The sequence below is a fragment of the Ictalurus punctatus genome, chromosome 22 (assembly GCF_001660625.3).
Source record: "Ictalurus punctatus breed USDA103 chromosome 22, Coco_2.0, whole genome shotgun sequence".
In the NCBI taxonomy this organism is placed as follows: Eukaryota; Metazoa; Chordata; class Actinopteri; order Siluriformes; family Ictaluridae; genus Ictalurus; species Ictalurus punctatus.
Window position 1 is genome coordinate 3,928,500 of NC_030437.2, and position 22,693 is coordinate 3,951,192.

Below are 22,693 nucleotides of genomic sequence, written 5' to 3' on the forward strand. Positions count from 1 at the left end.
CTTCTCATTCCTGACCCGACCCAGGGGAAGTGTTACACCATGATATGCAGACAATATGACATCATACTTCTTTAGATTCCCTGCTCATTTACCCATTTAGCTTTACTCCAGGTCTCCAGTTCTATCTTGAACTGTGAAGTGTTTCTTCTTGCGTGGCAGACGATGCCACCATGATACCACTGGGGACAAATTTTGCCTTGTGGTCTAGGACATGATGCTGATCTGTCTTCATGAAAGAGCAAGTGAGGGGGGAAAAAAAGAATAAAGAGTTATAATACTCAGACCGGTTTCATCCCTGATCACAAGCCATGCTGTCATCCAGAGGAAAGATCACGACGGTCAGGTGGCATGATCATTATGGACAAGAGGATTTTCTATTTTGGTTATGACATTTTTTTATTTTTAATCATAAATATTTCATCCTAAATATTAAGACTAATTATGCCCTCTGTAAGATAAAAAGCTTGTTGGGGTTCTTGGTACCAGACGAGCTGATTTGAGTATTTCAGAAACTGAAATCTGATCTCCTGGGATTTTTTGCACACATCGGTCTCTAGAGTTTCCACAGAATGGTGCGCAAAACAAAAAACACTGACCGAGTGACCGTTCTGTGGGTCGATAAGAGAGTTCAGAGGAAAATGCCAGATTGGTTTGATGTGCCAGGATTGAGCTAGTAACTCAAATAATCACTCTTTACACCCGTGTTGAGCAGAAAAGTGTCTCAGCATACACAAATCATTGCAACTTGAGGTGGATGGGCTACAACAGCAGAAGACCACATCAGGTTCCACTCCTGTCAGTCAAGGACAAGAATCGGATGTTACCATGGGCACAGACTCACCCAAACTAGACAGCGGTGGATTAGTGGTTAGCACGTTCACCTCACACCTCCAGGGTCGGGGGTCGAGTCTCACCGTGGCCCTGTGTGTGCGGAGTTTGCATGTTCTCCCCGTGCTGCGGGGTTTCCTCCTCCAAAGGCATCCATGGTAGGCTGATTGGCATGTCCAAAGTGTCCGTAGTGTATGAATGTGTGTGTGATTGTGCCCTGCGATGGACTGACACCCTGTCCAGGGTGTACCCCGCCTCGTGCCCCATGCTCCCTGGGATAGGCTCCAGGTTTCCCCGTGACCCTGAAGGAAGGATAAGCAATATAGAAGATGGATGAATGGATGGATGGATGATTGCTGTTAATGCGTTATTAATCCTGTGTCCAGAGACAGGGTTAGGGTTAGTGTCCTTTCTGTCCCCAGGGGGAGACCAGTTTTCATACTTTTATGCAGTGTTCCAGAATAAAAACCTCTTTTTTATCTTCTTCTATGCTGGGTGTGAAATAGCTTACACATGAACAAATCAGGCTGAATGTCAACTTTTAAAAATGCCCATTTATATCAGCAGAAGGAATAAGGTCGAACAAACACGAAGCCATAATGTAATAATGGAGTTTACAGCCTGATGAAGTCTAGGATTTTAACTGGCTTTCTCTTTTATAAACAGACAGAAAACCTTATAATGTTTGAAAAGGTTTGTTGTTGTAGAGGAGCACTGTGTTGTGTTGTGTTGTGTTGTAAATGATGTAGTTTCTGTTCCTGTAGTTCCTGTTTTTTTTGTTTGTTTGTTTTTAATTATTATTTATGGGATACTGTTTATTTATTGGTGTTAAGCTTTGAACTTTTTAAATAAACGTCTTTTTAAATTTCAAAACATCTCTCTCTCTGTCTAATTTTCATATATTTTCTCCCAAGCCGTTTAATCATCTGATATCTCTCTCTTTTTTATGTTGCCAAGGTGACGGGTGAAGCACGCGCCCCGGCTCCGGGCGTTATTATCATGCGAGTCTCCACGGGTTCACGCGCATATAAAAAGCAGAGGCGCAGCTCGGTCGCCGCTTTAAACATTCCGAGCTCGTGTTCGAGATGAGCAGCGGCGGTGTCGCGCGCGTTTACCGGGGCGCGTTCGCGCACTCCACCCGGGACTCGGCTCTGCGCGTACTCACCGACTTCGTGCTGGGAGTGAACGAGCAAGGCAAGGTAGGGTAAATAAAATATTTATTAGCGAACAGTACCGAGAACCTGTGGAGAACGTGTAGGCCAGATGTTCACCAGCAGATGTGGAGAGCTGGATTAAAACTTATTGTGTATATGCACGGTGTTGATTGAACAGAATGAAGGGAACTATTAAAGTCCTGACAGCACTTTAAGGGCACAAATGAACTCCAGAAGCCTACTGCTCAAAACTGTTCAGTGTGTTTTATTTATTTATTTATTTATTTATTCCCACCTGCTAGTTGAGTCTCCCTATATTGCATGACACATTAATTATGTGGGACATGGCTTTAATATATACACATTTATTTATTTATTTATTTATTTATTTATTTATTTTGTAGCCAGCACACAGGGGTTCATAAACACATGGTGTGGTAGTGTTTTATAGAGCCTTTAACCCTTGTGCCCAGTCCCCCCCCCCCACACACACATTAGGACATAACTCTCTACATGATCTCTAACTCCCTTACAAACAAGATCTGTTAAATAAAAATCTGTTAAATATCTGAAATGTACCACTGCTAGATCACTATTAAGAGTGAAAGAGTTTTGTTGCGTGTGATAGAATAAATCTGTAGCATAAATCATGTTTTTTTTTTTGTAAAACCTAAGTGAAACCAGGTTTTCATGACTACTGAAAACTATTGTGTTTAACTGTTACTCTAATGTTGTTATTATTGTTTTTTTTGTTGTTGTTTTTAAAAAAAATCTCTATCCTGTTATGTTCAAAGTAGTAATGAACTTGAGTAGTTTAAAGCAAACACCATTCGGATGTGCATGTACACGACATGATGAAGAAAACTACAGTGTGTGCGTTACGAATGTACTCGGTGCATGTAGAAGGTGTTTTAGTGTGCTTTGTTGGTACGGAATCCTGGCAACGCTTCCTGTTTTTGCCACCAGCTGCAACCTTAGATGGTGAAAAGTCTTTGATCGGTAATACTCCTGAAAGGTTCACAGGTAAACAAGTGTAGGGCGGAAATTTGTTGATGGTCTGGTTGGAACAATGCCGTTAGGAATGTGAATAAGATGAGAGGATTAAATCGGATCATTTGCATTGTCGTTTTCAGTTATCGCTTAATCTTGGACACTATCCCAGGAACACTGGATGGCACATTACAGGGCACCGAGCACTCGCACATTCACGCATATACTCACACCTAGGGACAACTTATCTTAGCTGACCCACCTGGTATGTTTTTGGGTGGTGGGAGGAAACCAGAGAACCTGGAGGAAACCCAAGCGTTTCGTTAATTTTATACATGCAGTTACACAAATATTAGCAATTTGAGTCAGATATTCAAATGCTAAAATTGAATGTTCGTCTGCACCTATTTCCACAATTGGTCTTAGGCTAGAGGAGATTTATTTATTGATTGATTTATTTATTTATTTTTTAGAGGAGAGACAAAACCAGAAATAAACTAACCCTACATAACGCTGAGAAATGATTACGTACTTTCTAGAGCAGACCTGAAGTACGGTGTTGCCATGCTACCTATTTAAGAACTATTTAGAGAGTTCAAAATGCAGCAACACGCTTACATCCTTAACAGAAAAAAAGAAACTGTTAGAGCACATTACCCTACAGAGCCACCCTACACTGGCTGCTCACTAGCACACACATTCTGCACGGACTACAAAAGAACCTGCTTGTGATATTTATAGATCTGAGTGGTTTAGCTGCAGCTGACCTTACTGATTTCTTGAAGCAGTATAACCCATGTCGAGCACTTTGCCATTGAATAGTGTTACAGACAACTTATGTGAGTCCTGTTTTTAGTTCCCAGGTGTTTTATCTCTTCAAACATACTTGTCACGATTCATAGGTTTACAGTCATTTGGGCACAGAAGACAACAACATGTGCCTATTGAAAGTTTTCATTTGAAACACACATGCGTGAGCCATACAGTGCATCAGCCTAACATTTGTCACAATACTGAATCTCACTACTAACATTTCACCATGTCATTGTTTCGACCTCACCTGTTACCCTGCCTCTCCACCTGCCTCTCTTCCTGCTTTGTCCGAGATACTACCTGACTGCTTCTGTCACCTGACCTGACAAAATAACACATTGATGTGTGCCACATGAACATCGAGGAGAACCATTTATAGCTTAGTTAAGTATTATTATTACCATTTATTGTTGACTCTACACATCAACAATTGAGAAATATTTTAAGTGATTTACACTTTGACTTGTAAAGTAGCTCCTAATGTCTGCTCGCGTGTGTGTGTGTGTGTGTGTGTGTGTGTGTGTGTGTGTGTGTGTGTGTGTGTGTGTGTGTGTGTGTGTGTGTGTGTGTTTGTGTTTGTTTGGCAGTTAGGCTAGTTTGGTGAGTCAGGATGGCAGCCAAAAAAGAAATGTGGGCATTAGGAGCTACTTTACAAGTCAAAGTACACACACATACACACACATATCAAAGCTAGTGCAATGAATAGCTTTTAGTTAGCAAGAGGATTTATCACCACAAAGCTAAAAGCTGTTCTCGTTCCGGTGCAAGAGTAGAGTTGTGCTTCACGGCATTATTTACAGTGCATCCGGAAAGTATTCACAGCGCTTCACTTTTCCACATTTTACAGTCTTGTTACAGTCTTATTCCAAAATGGATTAAATTCATTATTTCCCTCAAAATTCTACAAACAATACCCCATAATGACAACGTGAAAGAAGTTTGTTTGAAATCTTTGCAAATTTATTAAAAATAAAAAACAAACAAACAAAAAAAGCACATGTACATGAGTATTCACAGCCTTTGCCATGACACTCAAAATTGAGCTCAGGTGTATTGTTTCCACTGATCATCCTTGAGATGTTTCTACAACTTGATTGGAGTCCACCTGTGGTAAATTCAGTTGATTGGAAATGATTTGGAAAGGCACACACCTGTCTATATAAGATCCCACAGTTAACAATGCATGTCAGAGCACAAACCAAGCCATGAAGTCCAAGGAACTGTCTGTAGACCTCAGAGACCGGATTGTATCGAGGCACAGGTCTGGGGACGGGTACAGAAACATTTCTGCAGCATCGAAGGTCCCAATGAGCACAGTGGCCTCCATCATCCGTAAATGGAAGAAGTTTGGAACCAGCAGGACTCTTCCTAGAGCTGGCCGCCCGGCCAAACTGAGCAATCGGGGGAGAAGGGTCTTAGTCAGGGAGGTGACCAAAAACCCGAAGGTCACTCTGACAGAGCTCCAGCATGTCTCTGTGGAGAGAGGAGAACCTTCCAGAATAACAACCATCTCTGCAGCACTCCACCAATCAGGCCTGAACGCTAGAGTGGCCCGATGGAAGACACTCCTCAGTAAAAGGCACATGACAGCACGCCTGGAGTTTGCCAAAAGGCACCTGAAGGACTCTCAGACCAAGATTGAACAAAGATTGAACTCTTTGGCCTGAATGGCAAGCGTCATGCCTGGAGGAAACCAGGCACCACTCATCACCTGGCCAATACCATCCCTACAGTGAAGCATGGTGGTGGCAGCATCATGCTGTGGGGATGTTTTTCAGTGGCAGGAACTGGGAGACTAGTCAGGATCGAGAGAAAGATGAATGCAGCAATGTACAGAGATATCTTTGATGAAAACCTGCTCCAGAGCGCTCTGGACCTCAGACTGGGTGAAGGTTCATCTTCCAACAGGACAATGACCCTAAGCACACAGCCAAGATAATGAAGGAGTGGCTACAGGACAACTCTGTGAATGTCCTTGAGTGGCCCAGCCAGAGCCCAGACTTGAACCCGATTGAACATCTCTGGAGATCTGAAAATGGCTGTGCACTGATGCTCCCCATCCAACCTGATGGAGCTTGAGAGGTCCTGCAAGGAAGAATGGGAAAATTGCCCAAAAATAGGTGTGCCAAGCTTGTAGCATCATACTCAAAAAGACTTGAGGCTGTAATTGGTGCCAAAGGCGCTTCAACAAAGTACTGAGCAAAGGCTGTGAATACTTATGTACATGTGCTTTTTTTGTTTTTTATTTTTAATAAATTTGCAAAGATTTCAAACAAACTTCTTTCATGTTGTCATTATGGGGTATTGTTTGTAGAATTTTGAGGAAAATAATGAATTTAATCCATTTTGTAATAAAGCTGTAACATCACAAAATGTGGAAAAAGTGAAGCGCTGTGAATACTTTCCAGATGCACTGTAGGTCTACATTATTGTGTCTTTATACTGTATGTTTTCATGTCTGTAATTATTCTTAAAATGCTCTTTGCTCCCAGATCATCTTTTTTGAGGATGGACAGAATGTGGAAAGTCTCTCGCACCAATGGGGCTTTGAAACCTCCGATATTGAATGGCTCGAACCTCAGTGAGTAACTTCCCAAAACCTGACACTGCTAAAGATGATCTGGGAGAAGAACTTTTGTGTATTTAAATCCTTTTCAGTTTATTATTAATTCAACCTAGCATTTAGCATTGTATCGTTTTTGGTTCAGTCTGTATAATCCCATTTATCAGAAGTCTAATTCCAGCTCAGTGTTGATCCTGGAGAAATCTGCTCTCAGACTATCCTTAAGTCTCTCACATGTACAGAATGACAAATGGATATATGGACAAATAGACAGTACATTTAATGTGTTGATCGATGATGTTCCTGCTCCTCTGCAGTGAGTTTTTCATGCCGGGAATGGTGGACACACATATTCATGCTCCGCAATACGCCTACTCGGGCACACACCTGGACTTGCCGCTCTTGGATTGGCTCAATATATACACTTTCCCTGTAGAGTCGCGCTATGAGGACCTGGACTTCGCCACGGACGTTTATACCAAAGTTGTGGTGAGTCACAACAGCATGATTGGTTAAATAATGAACAGATCAAGATGGTATGGTCCTTTATAGGAAAATAATCATTGACGGGGTGGTGTGATGCTGCATTGTTACTTTGCTCATGTTGTCAAGTTCATTACGTTCCTGTAACTGCAAGTCCTCAACAATTCACCAATGATTACATGTTCATTAATGAACAACACATCATACTTGTAATCCTTTTATAGTCAGATTTAATGTTGTGGAACAAGACCATGAACCAAGTTCTATCCCTTACATTATACCAGGCTTTATATAAACCCTACTTTCCTGTGTCGCTGACTGTTACAAAGTACTGAGACACTGGAGACTACGTAAACATCTCCGCACAGAAAGCTTGACCATATCAATGATTACACACAAACTCAGTCAAAAACAAATTGCATAGAGTGTTGCCCTGGTGTAGAAAAATGCCCCTCTGGTGCTCTTCAGTTTGGGGGATCCTACTTGATGAATATTGTTGAAGAAATCTGAGGCACTCAATAGGGTAATAGATTTAAAAAGCCTTTAACTGTAATTATGACTGAATAGTTTATCTACGTATTGCAGATCCTAGATGAATTTAAGTGTATTATGGACTTGCATTATGTCTAGTGTGTATGTGTGTGTGTGTGTGTGTTGAGCTCACAAATGATACATTCCTGTGACCAGCTGTGTTTTTCTGTTTTACTTATGCTTTATTCTCATTGGTTGCAGAAAAGAACACTATGCAATGGCACCACAACTGCATGCTATTTTGCTACAATACACACAGACGCCTCGCTACTGCTTGGGCAAATTGCAGGTAGCTCCAATACACACAAACACACCCACCCACACCCACACCCACACCCACCCACACACACACACACACACACACACATTTATGACCGTTCAACCTTTGGAGTTTGCCTGTTCAGTAAGCGTATAGAATCTTGTTTGATCGGGTTATTGTGCAAGATAACACCGAGCTAGTGAGTTGCACTCCTGTCCAGATGTTATGAAGGAAACAAACACAGATTTTTGGTTTTGCAGAAAGAAAATGGTTCACAACATCGGGGAGGACGCACTAGTGCATGAAAAATTTCTGAAGAGTCACAAAGACACTTTGCTTTGTTTAAAAAAAAGAAAATTGCAATGCAATGTGCTATGTGTCCACGATCATCATGCGTACAGGATCTATTTTATTTCTCCATTTTCTGTTCACCTCACTTAATTCACATCTAATTCACTTTTTCACCTTCTGTAATCTGACTCCCTCCACAGTTTGGGCTTTTCATGGCTGTTCATATATATTTTTATTGCCATAGACTTGCACGGATAAGGTTCATAAAATATCAGACAGGAGAGTCATACCGTAATAATGGGTATAATCCAGCGTGGAAGTAATGGAAAAGGTGAAAAGTCCCAGAATGCAATACAGAAAGCACAGAGTTACAGCAGATACCAGCATGGAGGTTGAAGCTTTGGAAGCTGATCTGTTTGAGCAGAGTATGTAGAGATGAACCAACACTGTAACAGTGTAACACTACAGTGAGGGAAAAAAGTATTTGATCCCCTGCTGATTTTGTACGTTTGCCCACTGACAAAGAAATGATCAGTCTATAATTTTAATGGTAGATTTATTTGAACAGTGAGAGACAGAATAACAAGAAGAAAATCCAGAAAAACGCATGTCAAAAATGTTATGAATTGATTTGCATTTTAATGAGGGAAATAAGTATTTGACCCCCTCTCAATCAGAAAGATTTTTGGCTCCCAGGTGTCTTTTATACAGGTAACGAGCTGAGATTAGGAGCACACTCTTAAAGGGAGTTCTCCTAATCTCAGCTTGTTACCTGTATAAAAGACACCTGTCAACAGAAGCAATCAATCAATCATATTCCAAACTCTCCACCAAGGCCAAGACCAAAGAGCTCTCCAAGGATGTCAGGGACAAGATTGTAGACCTACACAAGTCTGGAATGGGCTACAAGACCATTGCCAAGCAGCTTGGTGAGAAGGTGACAACAGTTGGTGCGATTATTCGCAAATGGAAGAAACAAAAGAACTGTCAATCTCCCTCGGCCTGGAGCTCCATGCAAGATCTCACCTCGTGGAGTTGCATTGATCATGAGAACAGTGAGGAATCAGCCCAGAACTACACGGGAGGATCTTGTCAATGATCTCAAGACAGCTGGGACCATAGCCACCAAGAAAACAATTGGTAACACACTACGCCGTGAAGGACTGAAATCCTGCAGCGCCTGCAAGGTCCACTGCTCAAGAAAGCACATATACATGCCTGCCTGAAGTTTGCCAATGAACATCTGAATGATTCAGAGGACAACTGGGTGAAAGTGTTGTGGTCAGATGAAACCAAAATGGAGCTCTTTGGCATCAACTCAACTCGCCGTGTTTGGAGGAGGAGGAATGCTGCCTATGACCCCTGGAACACCATCCCCACCGTCAAACATGGAGGTGGAAACATTATGCTTTGGGGGTGTTTTTCTGCTAAGGGGACAGGACAACTTCACCGCATCAAAGGGACGATGGACGGGGCCATGTACCGTCAAATCTTGGGTGAAAACCTCCTTCCCTCAGCCAGGGCATTGAAAATGGGTCGCGGATGGGTATTCCAGCATGACAATGACCCAAAACACACGGCCAAGGCAACAAAGGAGTGGCTCAAGAAGAAGCACATTAAGGTCCTGGAGTGGCCTAGCCAGTCTCCAGACCTTAATCCCATAGAAAATCTCTGGAGGGAGCTGAAGGTTCGAGTTGCCAAACGTCAGCCTCGAAACCTTAATGACTTGGAGAAGATCTGCAAAGAGGAGTGGGACAAAATCCCTCCTGAGATGTGTGCAAACCTGGTGGCCAACTACAAGAAAGTCTGACCTCTGTGATTGCCAACAAGGGTTTTGCCACCAAGTACTAAGTCATGTTTTGCAGAGGGGTCAAATACATATTTCCCTCATTAAAATGCAAATCAATTTATAACATTTTTGACATGCGTTTTTCTGGATTTTTTTGTTGTTATTCTGTCTCTCACTGTTCAAATAAATCTACCATTAAAATTATAGACTGATCATTTCTTTGTCAGTGGGCAAACGTACAAAATCAGCAGGGGATCAAATACTTTTTTCCCTCACTGTATCAGCAGGTCATGGAGCGCCATCATGGATCAAAAACCATTAACCAAGCAAAATGAAACAACAAATGACAGCCAGGAATGACCAATTAGCAGGAAGCCAACTGTGACCATTACCTTCAAATCATTATTGCAGAAGTGAACATTTCGGCTCTGAAATATGACCTTGTTGTGCTTGTCCTGCAGATGACTTTGGGCAGAGGGCTCTCATAGGGAAGGTGTGCATGGACTGCAACAGCATGGTGCCAAACTACAAAGAACAAACAGAGGAATGCAAAGACGAGACTGATCGGTAAGTTTTATTCAGCAGATGAAGAGAATAGCTACGACATATTCTGTTTAGGCCATTATTCAAACCTTATCTCTTGATAAATAAAACACAGCAAATGCTCTCACGTTCTTTCACATAGACAGGAAATGTGAAGTTGAGAGTGAACGCTCATAAATCTGAGAGCATTTAATCTGAATGTGAGAAGAATTTGTGATTGTGGAGGTATGTATTTTATGGCTTTGAAATCAGGTTCAAATAATGGCCTAAACAATACATTTAATGGTAATCGTTAAGGTATCGTAGCTACGGTAATAACATGACTGCCAGGTGATCATGAATATCTTATCAATTGTTTCTAAAAAGCTTTCTCTCCCCCCTCCTTCTTTAACAGTTTTATCCATGAACTGCTCAAGAAAAAGGTAAAGTGCTGTGTTCCTCTTACAAAGCAATAAATACACAGTAATAGAACCATAAGAATGACATAAAGAGCAATAAACCTGCATCAGTTACAGTAATCTGCTGTTGTTGACCAGCTTCCTGCTTCTTAATGACTAACCACTTCTTTTTTTTTATTCACATTCAAACAGAAGCCCTTCAGTTTTTAGATGTGTGGACTCAGTTAAAGATTAAATGATCTTAACAGACATTGCACTTTATTCCCCTGATCTTAAGTCAAATGATGTGCATATTATGCAACGTTACATAATATAACAGGATGTAGAGTATGTGTGCAGATTCAAAAATTTAGTAGTACTGCCAATGTCATCACCGTTTCCATCCAACATGAGCGCTAACAAGACACACTCGGTCCTCAAAAGACAGCACACTGCAAAAGTGCCTTTCGAGTGTACTAAAATCTAGCATAAATAAATAAATCTGCCAGTGGGGTAATCCAAACTGACTTGGTAAAATAGTAATAATAATATTATTATAATAATAATAATATTGTTTTTTTTTTTATTTTAGTGTCAGGGATTGTAGAAGGCGGCAGATGCGCAGACTTTTATTGAACAAAGTGCAATAAACAACCAAAATTGTGAAAAGAAGAAGCATAAATGCAACAATGGACACAAGACATGCAGACTGTGAGAGCGGCTGTAGGACACGACAGCACAAGAACGCTACAACAACAAAAGCTTGACAATTAAGTGCGGAATAACTAGAATTTCTATAAGGGTGCTTATTCTTATTAGGGGTAACACAGAACAGGTGTGAGTGATCAGTGGAACATGTGACGTGGACATGTGACATGCTGGGGCTGATGGGTAATGCAGTTCAGTGTGGATTTCAGCATAACCATGACATATAGCTGCTTCATTGAAAAATTTAAGTTGTGCAAGTGGTCTTATTCTTAAAATAAGGAAAACAATTGTGTTCCTCTGCTGGAATATTCTGCAAAACGTTGTTGCAGTTTGTTATCGACATTTACAAAAAAAAACTTTCTTTAAATCCCTTTATTGCAGTTACACATTTACTATAGATGCATGACAGACTACAGTGGATCTAAAAAGTCTACACACCCCTGTTAAATTGGCAGTTTTTTGTCAGGTGCTTCACAGTGGTGATGGTGTTCTTTTGGAGATGTGCTGTGTATTTTTGTGCCAAACATATCTTTTGGTATTATGATAAAAAAGTTCAACTATGGTCTGATGAGACCATAACACATTATTCCACGTGGTTTTGGGAGATTGGACATATTATTTATTTATTTTTCGGTTAAAATCAGCTTCCGTCTTGCCCCACAGCCCAAATATGAAGAATTCAGGAGATCGTTGTCACATATAGGGAGCAACCAGGCCTCTTGGCAGCCTCCGTGACTAGTTTTCTCCTGATCTTCTCATCAATTTTAAAGGGACGTGCTGTTCTTAGTAGTGTCACTGTCCTGCCATATTTTCTCCTCTTGTTGTTAATTGTCTTTACAGTGTTCCATGGTATATCCAATGCCTTGGAAATTTTTTTGTAACCCTCTCCTGATTGATATTTTTCAACATTGAGATCCCATACATGCTTTGTAAGCTCTCTTCGGCCCATGGCTTTTCCATGATGAGTTGGCAGTGTGTTTTGGATTGTTGTCTTGCTGCATGATAAAGTTCCACCCAATTAATTGGATGTATTTCTCTGTACGGAGGCTTAGTGGTTAGCACGTTCGCCTCACACCTCCAGGGTCGGGGGTTCGATTTCCACCGTGGCCCTGTGTGTGCGGAGTTTGCGTGTTCTCCCCGTGCTGTGGGGGTTTCCTCCGGGTACTCCGGTTTCCTCCCCCAGTCCAAAGACATGCATGGTAGGCTGATCGGCGTGTCTAAAGTGTCCGTAGTGTATGAATGGGTGTGTGAATGTGTATGTGAGTGTGCCCTGAGATGGATTGGCACCCTGTCCAGGGTGTACCCCGCCTTGTGCCCCATGCTCCCTGAGATAGGCTCCAGAATCCCCACGACCCTGTAGGATAAGCGGTATACAAAATGTATGGATTAGGCCACAAAAACCTGCCATTTTAACAGGGGTGTGTAGACTTTTTAGATCCATTGTAAAGGAAGATTTGCAGAAATGAATGGAGACCACATTTGCAAAACATGGTAGCTAATGTAATGTTAAAAATCGATGATTTGGAAATAGTGTTCTTTACTGAAGCAGGAGCTTCAGGAACAAATTCTTTTCAACTGGCTGTGTTTCAATAAGATCTATGAGGGAAGAAAACATTAAATAGGTTTGGAAAATGTGGTGACATCACAAAGACAGACGCATATTTGAGATGTCCAGTGTGCAAAACCCACAGAGATGTGAGAAAATGTGAGATGGAAAGATGAGTCATCCTCGACAAGTTGACAAATTCCAAGAGAACAATACAGGCGTGTGTTGATTTGTCCTTTAATTTGTCACCTGTCTGTATGTCTTTATTTGTTTAAAGGGTGTATACATTCACTGTATTATATCAGGACTCCAACTTTTCCACTTCAGTAATGCATACTTATAGTGTGTGTGTGTGTGTGTGTGTGTGTGTGTGTGTGTGTGTCAGTATGCTCTTGTAAAGCCCGTAGTAACGCCACGCTTTGCCATCTCATGTTCCTCCTCCCTGCTTAGCAATCTGGGAAAGATTGCGAAGAACAACGACCTCCACATTCAGGTGAGCCTCTTAAAACACATGCAAGCACACACAATGCTTTTATTTGGAATTAGCATGCCATGTTCAAGGTATGGTATAGAAAATATTTGCTAACTCTCAGCCAGTGTAAATAGGATCTAGCTGCCATAAAAGCCATGTTATAGAATTGATTACCAAGGGTTATCAAGGATACACATAATAACATCTTCGCTATCTATAATCACAAATTGGGCAATATTTTGCTAGTCTGCATTTTTTCTCTCTCCAATCAATGCAGCACAAATTTATGTATATACCACAGACTCCCAAACACTAAAAATGATTTGTTGATATTGATAATAAACTCCCCCCCCCCCCCCTCCCCACCACCACTCCCACAACAACTTGCATATTAATCCTTATAATGAAAAAGTGATCTTCAGTGGCATTCAATGGTTTCCTTCACTACCCACAATGGAATTCGACTACTTGGTAGTGGTGCCAGTGGGATTTAGCCCTTGCTTTAGTTTTACTAATACCTTCATTGTCATCTCTCAGATTGCTAACCAGCTGAGACAAGTCTCGGTGTAACTCAAGTCTTTGTAACTGCCCTAGCAATAACAATGTCCTCCTTTGACATCAGCATCGTACTCAATGGAATAAATTTTCACAGGAATAACGAAAATAAAGCACCGTTCAACAAACTAGCACCAGAATCACTAATCATGTCAGAAATATTTCAGTATAAACATACAGTATTTAATGTGTTTAGAACAGCCTAGGTGGCTGCATGGCAGAAAGAACATCCATCAGCCTGAACGTATGGGACGGAAGGGTTTTTAATCTCTCTCACTCCAGAATCTGAAGAAACCCATTGTATTACTTATGAATTTGAAAATACGTTGAGTAGAACCCTTTGTTCTGGACAGTGGGTTCTATACATTCAGTTGTCTTTATGTCCAATAGGGAACAAAGTTCTTCTTAGAAAACCCTCTTGGGTTTGGAAATTGATGATGCCCTGAGCACTGAAAGGTTGAGGGCTGTCAACAGAACTGAAGTTTGTACTCCTGCTGGTCTGATATAGTAGTCACAGCCCACAGGCCATAAACATGTCCTTCTAGCATCCCTATCCCTTGTGGATGAGGTCTATGGCACTCTTTAGCAGGAGGAGTACCAGAATGTTGGGTGTCTACATTATGAAATATGGGTGTCTATATTTTTTAGCTATTAACTCAAGTGGCTTACCCACAATAATTGTCAATTGATGTGCTGACGTCGATCATTAAGCCATACAGTCGTTATGCCATCATGAAAGGAACACTGCCACACCAAGGTGTTTTTAACATCCGGGGTAATAAAACCTGCTGGGGAACATTTGGGAGACGTAATCCAGAGTGATTTATAAAACATACAAACAGCTCAAGGTGCAGCGATACAAAGTATGTGAATCTGTAAACTTTCATAACCTGAAAGACTAGAGACTAATCTTGGTTTGTGCAAGTCATTCTTCTCTGACCTCTCTCACCAACTTGGCGTTTCCACAGACAGAACTGTTGTTCGCTGGATGTTTTTTTTGTTCTTTGCACCATTCTGTATGAATTCTAGAGACTGCTGTGTGTGAAAACCTCAAGAGATCAGCGGTTTCTGAAATACTCTGTCCATCTGGTCCTAATTTACTTTATATGCAATTTGTCTCTACTCATTACAAATCATTACGGACTTCTGCCTTTCCAGAGTCACATCAGCGAGAACAAAGAGGAGGTGCAGTTTGTGAAAGAGCTCTTTCCAGATTGCACATCCTACACAGATGTCTATGTGAAGCATGGCCTTCTCACAAACAAGGTGAGATGTCACAAAACATGGAGTTTATTTCGATTTGAACATCCTTTATGGTATATCGGTATGATCAATAAAGATATGAGATGCTAAGTCCCCCCCCTTTCATTTTTTGCGTAACTTGTTGTGTATGTATATATTGCAAACTACAACACAGTATCACAGTGACATGTAGTGATATTACAGATATTTATAATCATTCTTAAAAATGACAGCTAACATGCTGAACTGTAGGGTGTTGACTGTAAGTTGTAAGCACTACAACATGCAAAGCTGGTTGTGATACAATTTTCGGTCAACACACTTCCCAAGGCATTTGTCAACTTTGTATGTGTGGGTTGCTATGACATATGGTTGCTGAGGATATGGATTGGAACTTTATATGGTTTTCTTTAGCTGAAATGAATGCACAAGGCTATCTGAGTTTACAGGAACTGGCATTAGTTCGGAGTTTATGATCAAAGAGCAATGTTAAGACATTATGGTTTGCAGTTTGGCATGAGACAGATATACAATCTGGATGAGACTTCATTCAGAACACACATTACATATGGCAATTTAGTGTTGCCAATCTAACCATCGGCATGTTGTTGGGAGGGGGAAGAAACCAGAGATCCTGGAGGAAATCCAGGCAGACACAGGGAGAAATGTGAAACCGAGCTCAGGATCGAGCCCTAAGCTGTGAGACAGATGGTCCTTGCTGCACCACTGTGCCACCCTCCTTCACTAGTACTTGGGTTTATTCATTTTTGGAAGCTTGGGTTGATCACTGATCCATGCACAACAGTCTTCAAAACTGTCTTCTAGTACGGATCCAAGATGTAGACGTGTCTGAAGTCTGAATGGGGGAGGTTTTGGGTTATGTGGTGTGTAATCAGTACCATGAGTTGCTATTTGTTTGTATAGCCACCCAGTGTTACACACAGTGCAGGATTCAATTAAAATGTTGACTCGATGCACCTAAAACCCTTTCCTCAATTTATGCATGCGCAAATATAAATAAAAGGTCATTCCATCTCAAGTGCTCCAATGCAGGTTGCGCGACTGTTTTTAATTTTCCTAAAAATGTTTTTTGATTACCTCTATGTATAGCATTGCAAAATAAAATCACCAGTTTTATATATATATATATATATATATATATATATATATATATATATATATATATATATATATATATATATATATATATAATTTTACGTGTTTTAACTACGATGACCATCTTTGTGTCATGGCACACAACATATTTTGGTTATACAGCTGTTTACGAAACCGCAATATCTTGACTCAGGATGGGCTTAGCTCCTTGGAGCAAAAACTGATCTATACAGCACATTACAAGGTACATGCACGTGCTATATAAACACTTTGTATATTTGTGTTCCTTAGACTTAGAACTTATGTCCAAATGTAATGCTCAAGATTGCTCACAGTTCCACTTTTATGGTCAATTTATAATAGGAATGGTTCGAGTATCAGTCTTAATACTTAAAAGGGGTACTTTGGCAAGTATAGAGTGCGTGCAAAACACTTCAGGTTTGAGAGTTCTCTTTTTTTTTATGGAGGGGTGAGGACGTGCAATTTTTTCAAATTTCCCTCACTTTCGGGTAAAACGGTCAAGCAAACGACTTTGCAATTATTGGACCACTTGAGATGGAATGACCCTAAAATGATTAATAAATGTATGTACTGGGAAGTTGATAGACATGAATATAACATTTGGGTGGAGATGTGATAATGAAGATAATTGTGCTCATTGACAGACAGTGATGGCTCATGGTTGCTACCTGACTGATGAAGAGCTGATGATCTTCCATGAAAAAGGAGCAGCAGTCTCTCACTGCCCCAACAGCAACATCTCGTAAGTGATTTTGGTTAAAGACATTCAGTGTCAATTTTTCAGTTGGTGAATCGAATTTATTTCCATCATTTTTAGGTCATTTCAAAATAATAGCTAAGAAACAGGTTTTTGACAGCTTTTATTTACTATATCAGAATTTCAGTGGGTCAAACATACACTTTGCTAGTTGTCAGTCACACTGCCCTTTAATTGTCTAACTTGAATCAAACTCTAGGGTATTGGCCTTGTAGAAGCTTCTCACAGTAATTTGCCAGAATCTTTGTCCATTCTTCTTCACAGAACTGCTTCCATTCTTGGACATATTTTCTGTGGGATTCAGGTCAGGGTTTTGTGATAGCCACTCCAATACTTTCATTTTTTTTTCTTTAAGTCTTTTTGTTACAACTTTGGAGATATGCGTGGGATCATTGTCCTGCTGGAAGAACCAGTTGTGACTAAGTTTTAACTTTCTGACTGATGTCTTGACGTGTTGCTTCGATGTTTTTAGATAATCCTACTTCCTCATGATGCCGTATTTTCTGAAGTGCACCAGGCCCTTTTCTAGTAAAATACCCGCCTAACACGGTGCTGCCACCCACATGCTTCACAGTTGGGAGGGTGTTTTTTGGTTTAAAACAATTTTTCCTCCATACATAGTGCTGATAATATACATTTCTGGAATGTTCTAGACTGTTTAAAGAGACAGTTAATTTGGTGTATATAAACTTTTGACCCACTGTAATTCTGATATAGTGAATTAAAGCTGTCTCTAATTGATTATCTTAAAAGTACCTCTGATGTGAACTAAGCAGATGCCTTGATTGACATTTTAAATAAAATGTATGGTAACTTGAAATGGAGCTGTGAAACATTGAGTTTGAATTTCTTTAGCCCAGGTTTATGTAAACTATTTAAGTCTCAACTGTAATAGCAATTATACAGCTGCATGTTTAAAATGTGCATGGTGCATATTACTTCATGACAACGATTCATTCTTATTCTTTCTCACTGCCATCGAGAATGGCACATTATAACCCTGCCCACAACACACTTGGGCTTGAGACTCCTCCCCCTCACATGGATTCCACTCATGATCAGTTGTGATTCTTTTGATCTTTTGGCCTCATGTTCAAACACAAACATCCCCCTCCTCTCTCTGTATTTATTTCACTCACACACACACACACACACACACACACACACACACACACACACACACACACACACACACACACACACTTTACATTCAGTAGATATGATTATACTAGCAAAGAAGTATCTACAGTAAATGTGTGGGTGAATGTGTGCTTGTGAGTCCTTAATGTTGTATTCTTGCACCCTTATAGTGACAGACAAGGACACAATGTACTACAAGTGCACAGGACTTGTTGTACTACAAGTTGCACATTACTTCATGACAATGATTAATTCATATTCATATTTTTTTTCTCTCTCTCTCTCTCTCTCTCTCTCTCTCTCTCTCTCTCTCTCTCTCTCTCTCTCTCTCTCTCTCTCTCTCTCTCTCTCTCTCCCTCTCCCTCCCTCCCTCCCTCCCTCCCTCCCTCCAGCTTGATCAGTGGCTTGCTTAACGCTAGGAATGTTCTAAACCACAAAGTCAAGTTGGGCTTGGGCACAGGTGAGCTCTTACAGTTTGCTAGCCATCGACTTACTTTAAGTAAAATCTGATATGATTTAGGAATTTCAAGAAGACTTAAACTTTTGAGATTTTGTTGATCTCCAGGAGAAAAGATTGTTTATACGCCTAAAGGAGGTTATGTTTAGGACATATTTACTTTTTCAAACAAAATATAAAACAAAGGCAACCCAAGTAAACACACAATATAGTATTCATTTATTTTTATTGAAGCAAAAAAAAAAAGTTATCCAACCCCTATCACCCATTTGAAAAACTAATTGCCCAATTAAAATTAAAAACTGGTTGTGCCACCTTTAGCAGCAATAACTGCAAGCGAACACTTTCGATAACTGAAGATCAGTCCATCACAGCGCTGTGGTGGAATTTTTGGCCCACTCTTCTTTTCAAAACTGCTTTAATTCAGCCACATTGAAAGGTTTTTGAGCATGAACTACCTGTTTAAGATCCTGCCACACCATATCAGTTGGTTCAGGTAAGGACTTTGACTAGGCCACTCCAAAACTTTAATTTGGCTTTTTGAGCCATTCAGAGGTGGATTTACTCCTATGCTTTGGATCATCATCTTGCTGCATAGTCCAGTTGCGCTTGAGTTTCAATTTACGGACTGAAGACCGGACATTCTCCTTTAGGATTTTCTGCTAGAGAGCAGAATTCATGTTTCCCTCAATTATTACAAGTTGCCCAGACCCTGAAGCAGCACAGCATCCCCACACCATCACACTTCCTCCACCATGCTTGACCATAGGAATAATGTTCTTTTTATGGATTTCTGTGTTTGGTTTACGCCAGATGTAATGGGACTCCTGTTTTCCAGACAGTTCCACTTTCGACTCATCAGTCCTCAGAACATTGTCCCAAAAGGTTTGAGGATCACCAAGGTGTGTTTTGGTCAAATTCAGATGAGGCTTAATGTTCCTCTGAGTTAGCAGTGGTTTTCGCCTCACCACTCTTCCATGGATGCCATTTTTGCCCAGTGTCTTTCTGATAGTGGAGTCATGAACAGTGACCTTTATCGATGCAAGAGAAGCCTGTAGTTCTTTCAGTGTTGTCCTTGGCTCTTTCTGGGAAGGTTCACTACTGTGCACTACTGAGTTTTTCCATTTGGAGATAATGGAATAATTCTTTGGTGTCCCAGAACCTTTGAAATAGCTTTGCAATCCTTCCCTTGCTGATGTATTTCAGTCACCTTCTTCCTTATCATTTCTGGAATTTTATTCATCTTTGTCATAATGTGTTAGTGAGTAAGACCTTTTAACCAACTTCATGCTGTTGAAAAAGTTCTATTTAAGTGTTGATGTGATTGAACAGGGTTTGCAGTAATCAGGCCTGGTGAGGTCTAGTCCAGCTGAACCCCATTATGAAAGCAGTTTCATAGATTTGGGGAATTAGTAACTACGGGGGGCAAATACATTTTCACACAGGCTCAGTTGGTATTGGATAACTTTTTTGCTTCAATAAATAACATTATCATTTAAAAACTGTATTGTATGTTTACTCAGGTTGCCTTTGTTTTATCTTAGATTTTGTTTCGATTTCTGAAACAATTTAGTATGAGATATACACAAAAACAGGAAATCGGAAATCAAATACTTTTGCACAGCACTGTAGTTGTAGACAGAAATTTCCTGTCAGAAAGCTGTGACCATCAGAACAAAGTATATTATAATCTGGACAATGCTTCTTCAGTCATCCAGGAGGTTGGATGGGATGAAAGACAAAAGATCATACTACAGGTCCAGCTGCCAGACTTAATAAGACTAGACCTGGACAAATAAAGCCTTCAGGAATATATTCTGACATTCATCTTTCCTGCAGATGTAGCGGGCGGCTATTCCCCATCCATGCTGGATGCTATTCGCAGAGCTGTGGACACATCTAAAGCCTTGTGCATACAGGATGCTGAGCTACAGCCACTCAGCTATAAGGAAGCCTTCCGATTGGCTACACTGGGAGGCAGTGAGGGTACACAAATTGTCTAAAATGAATTGAACTCCTGTGAGGATGTCATATGAATTACATTAAGCAATAACTTTAACCACCCATTTGTCTCAATACAATAGCCTGCACATTTTTATTTTTTTAAATAAAATGTTCCCCACACACCTAATTACCTGCAATCCAAACCTTACCCTGGCTTTATCTGCTTTCTGCATTACTGTTTACATTGAAAATTAAGGACTGGATTCTACTGAATCTATCATAAATATTAAACAAGAATAATATGAAAGTACAATATTTTATAAAGTGATTTACCAACTCTTTCATTGCTGGAACTTATTCATGCAGTGCTCTCATTGGACGATTGCACTGGAAACTTTGAGGTTGGAAAGGACTTTGATGCCCTGCGTGTGAACATATGCGTTCCTGGAAGCCCGATCGATTTGTTTCCTGGAGATGACCCCGAGGTTTGACCTGTTCTGACATAAACAGTCTGACATAAACAGGGTTTATAAATATGGTCTATAAACATTATCAAGGCTTACTAATGTGTAGAGAAAGTATTGTGCTTTCAAAAATGTTAGAACAGTATCAGAGTATTTGTTTTGTATACTACAAAAAAACAAAACAAAGCAAAAAAAAAAATACAGGAACTAACTTGTGGACATTCCAAAACGTTAACAGTAACTATAAATGGAAAAAAAAAAGTCTGATGTGTTGTTCTCTAATAAATAAAATATTGTAATCGTTTGCAAATTGCTGCAGTGTAAGTATAAATACATTAATGTGCTGTTATAGGAAAATAATCATCTTCAGGGTGATAAAAGTAATTCTCACCTCGCTGTTGTTGTTGTAAATTGTTGATTATTTTCCTATAATGGCATGTCACATTGTGTTTTATTCTGTTCTGGTAGTTCCTTATACTATGATTCACAGAGTTTAGGTGGAGGGAAGAGGAAAAACCAGGAACACACTAAAGATGTACACTTAGAGTAAATTTGTGGTTGTTAGAGTGATAAATGGAGAAGCTGCTTCTCTGGAACTAATGGGATCGTTCTTGTTGTGCTTGTTTTTAGGTTATTTTGGAGAAATTTCTAAATCTGGGTAAGACATTTACATTTTTGCATATTTATATTATATTTATTAATATATTTAATATCCAAGTGCAAATATTAAACATCCAAAGATGATCAGAGATGCCACATTTATTGCTAGATGCGGTATTAAATAATTCATGGCAATCCATGAGTCAAGGTTATCGCTTTCAATTAGTTGATGTGTTGAGAAATATTTTAATGAGTTTAATTCACAGTTGGATTTTGTACGCTAAAGTCTTCCATGTGTCTACATGTTGATGTCACAGGTGATGATCGGAACATCGTCGAGGTCTACGTGGCTGGTAAACAAGTGGTGCCTTTTTCCTGAACCTTACTAGAACCAGACCAGAGCCCATATCATTTCTCATGTATTTTTATTTATGATCAGCTTTAGTGTTTTATTTTATTTGAAACTGCTCATGAGAAATAAAAGTGACATTTTAATGATTTTGTTTTGCATTTTGTCCCAGTAATTTGTATGATCTGGCACTAAAAGTAAATGGCAGTGTGCAAAGAATGAACCACTGTCACATACAACCAACTTAAGGATTAATAGATGTCAGTCCTAAATGACTTAAAATCCAGTGCATTAACTGTAGGGTGTAAAAACCTATTCCAAATACCTCCACAACAACAACAAGCATCTTAAACGACAAAATAGTCAGAAATGGCTTGCTTTGTAAGTTCTGTGAAATCCACACACACACATATTTCACCCTCTCATAGCTTTCTGTTCCACCTGATCCTGCTGTGTGTGACAAGCAGTACGAGGCTGCCATGTGCAGGTGACTTACTGCAGCACAGGAATTCTGCAGATGAATGTAAACTTAGAAAATCAGCCACGGGGGGAGCTAACATGCTATTTTTCAGCTGGACATTTGCTTGGTAATCTTAAACCTGACATGACATGGTTTAGTCAAATGATAGGCCATTTTTGGCACAGGTTTTATGCATGTTTTATCTTCCCATCTGATGTTTGTGTATCGGGCTTCTCCATAT

The 22,693-nt window shown here is 40.1% G+C and overlaps 1 protein-coding gene across 1 annotated transcript; it reads left to right on the top strand.

Annotated features, from left to right (window-relative positions):
- The first annotated feature begins 1,860 nt into the window (after positions 1–1,860).
- gda (guanine deaminase) lies at positions 1,861–22,141 on the top strand. Its single transcript, XM_017451973.3, has 14 exons — positions 1,861–2,027; positions 6,278–6,366; positions 6,666–6,837; positions 7,564–7,651; positions 10,163–10,268; positions 10,639–10,666; positions 13,261–13,368; positions 15,061–15,168; positions 16,926–17,023; positions 18,571–18,638; positions 20,475–20,621; positions 20,946–21,064; positions 21,674–21,701; positions 21,961–22,141. The coding sequence occupies exons 1-14, from the start codon at positions 1,914–1,916 to the stop codon at positions 22,020–22,022; spliced, it is 1,335 nt and encodes a 444-aa protein (XP_017307462.1). The 5' UTR covers positions 1,861–1,913; the 3' UTR covers positions 22,023–22,141.
- The last annotated feature ends 552 nt before the right edge of the window (positions 22,142–22,693 follow it).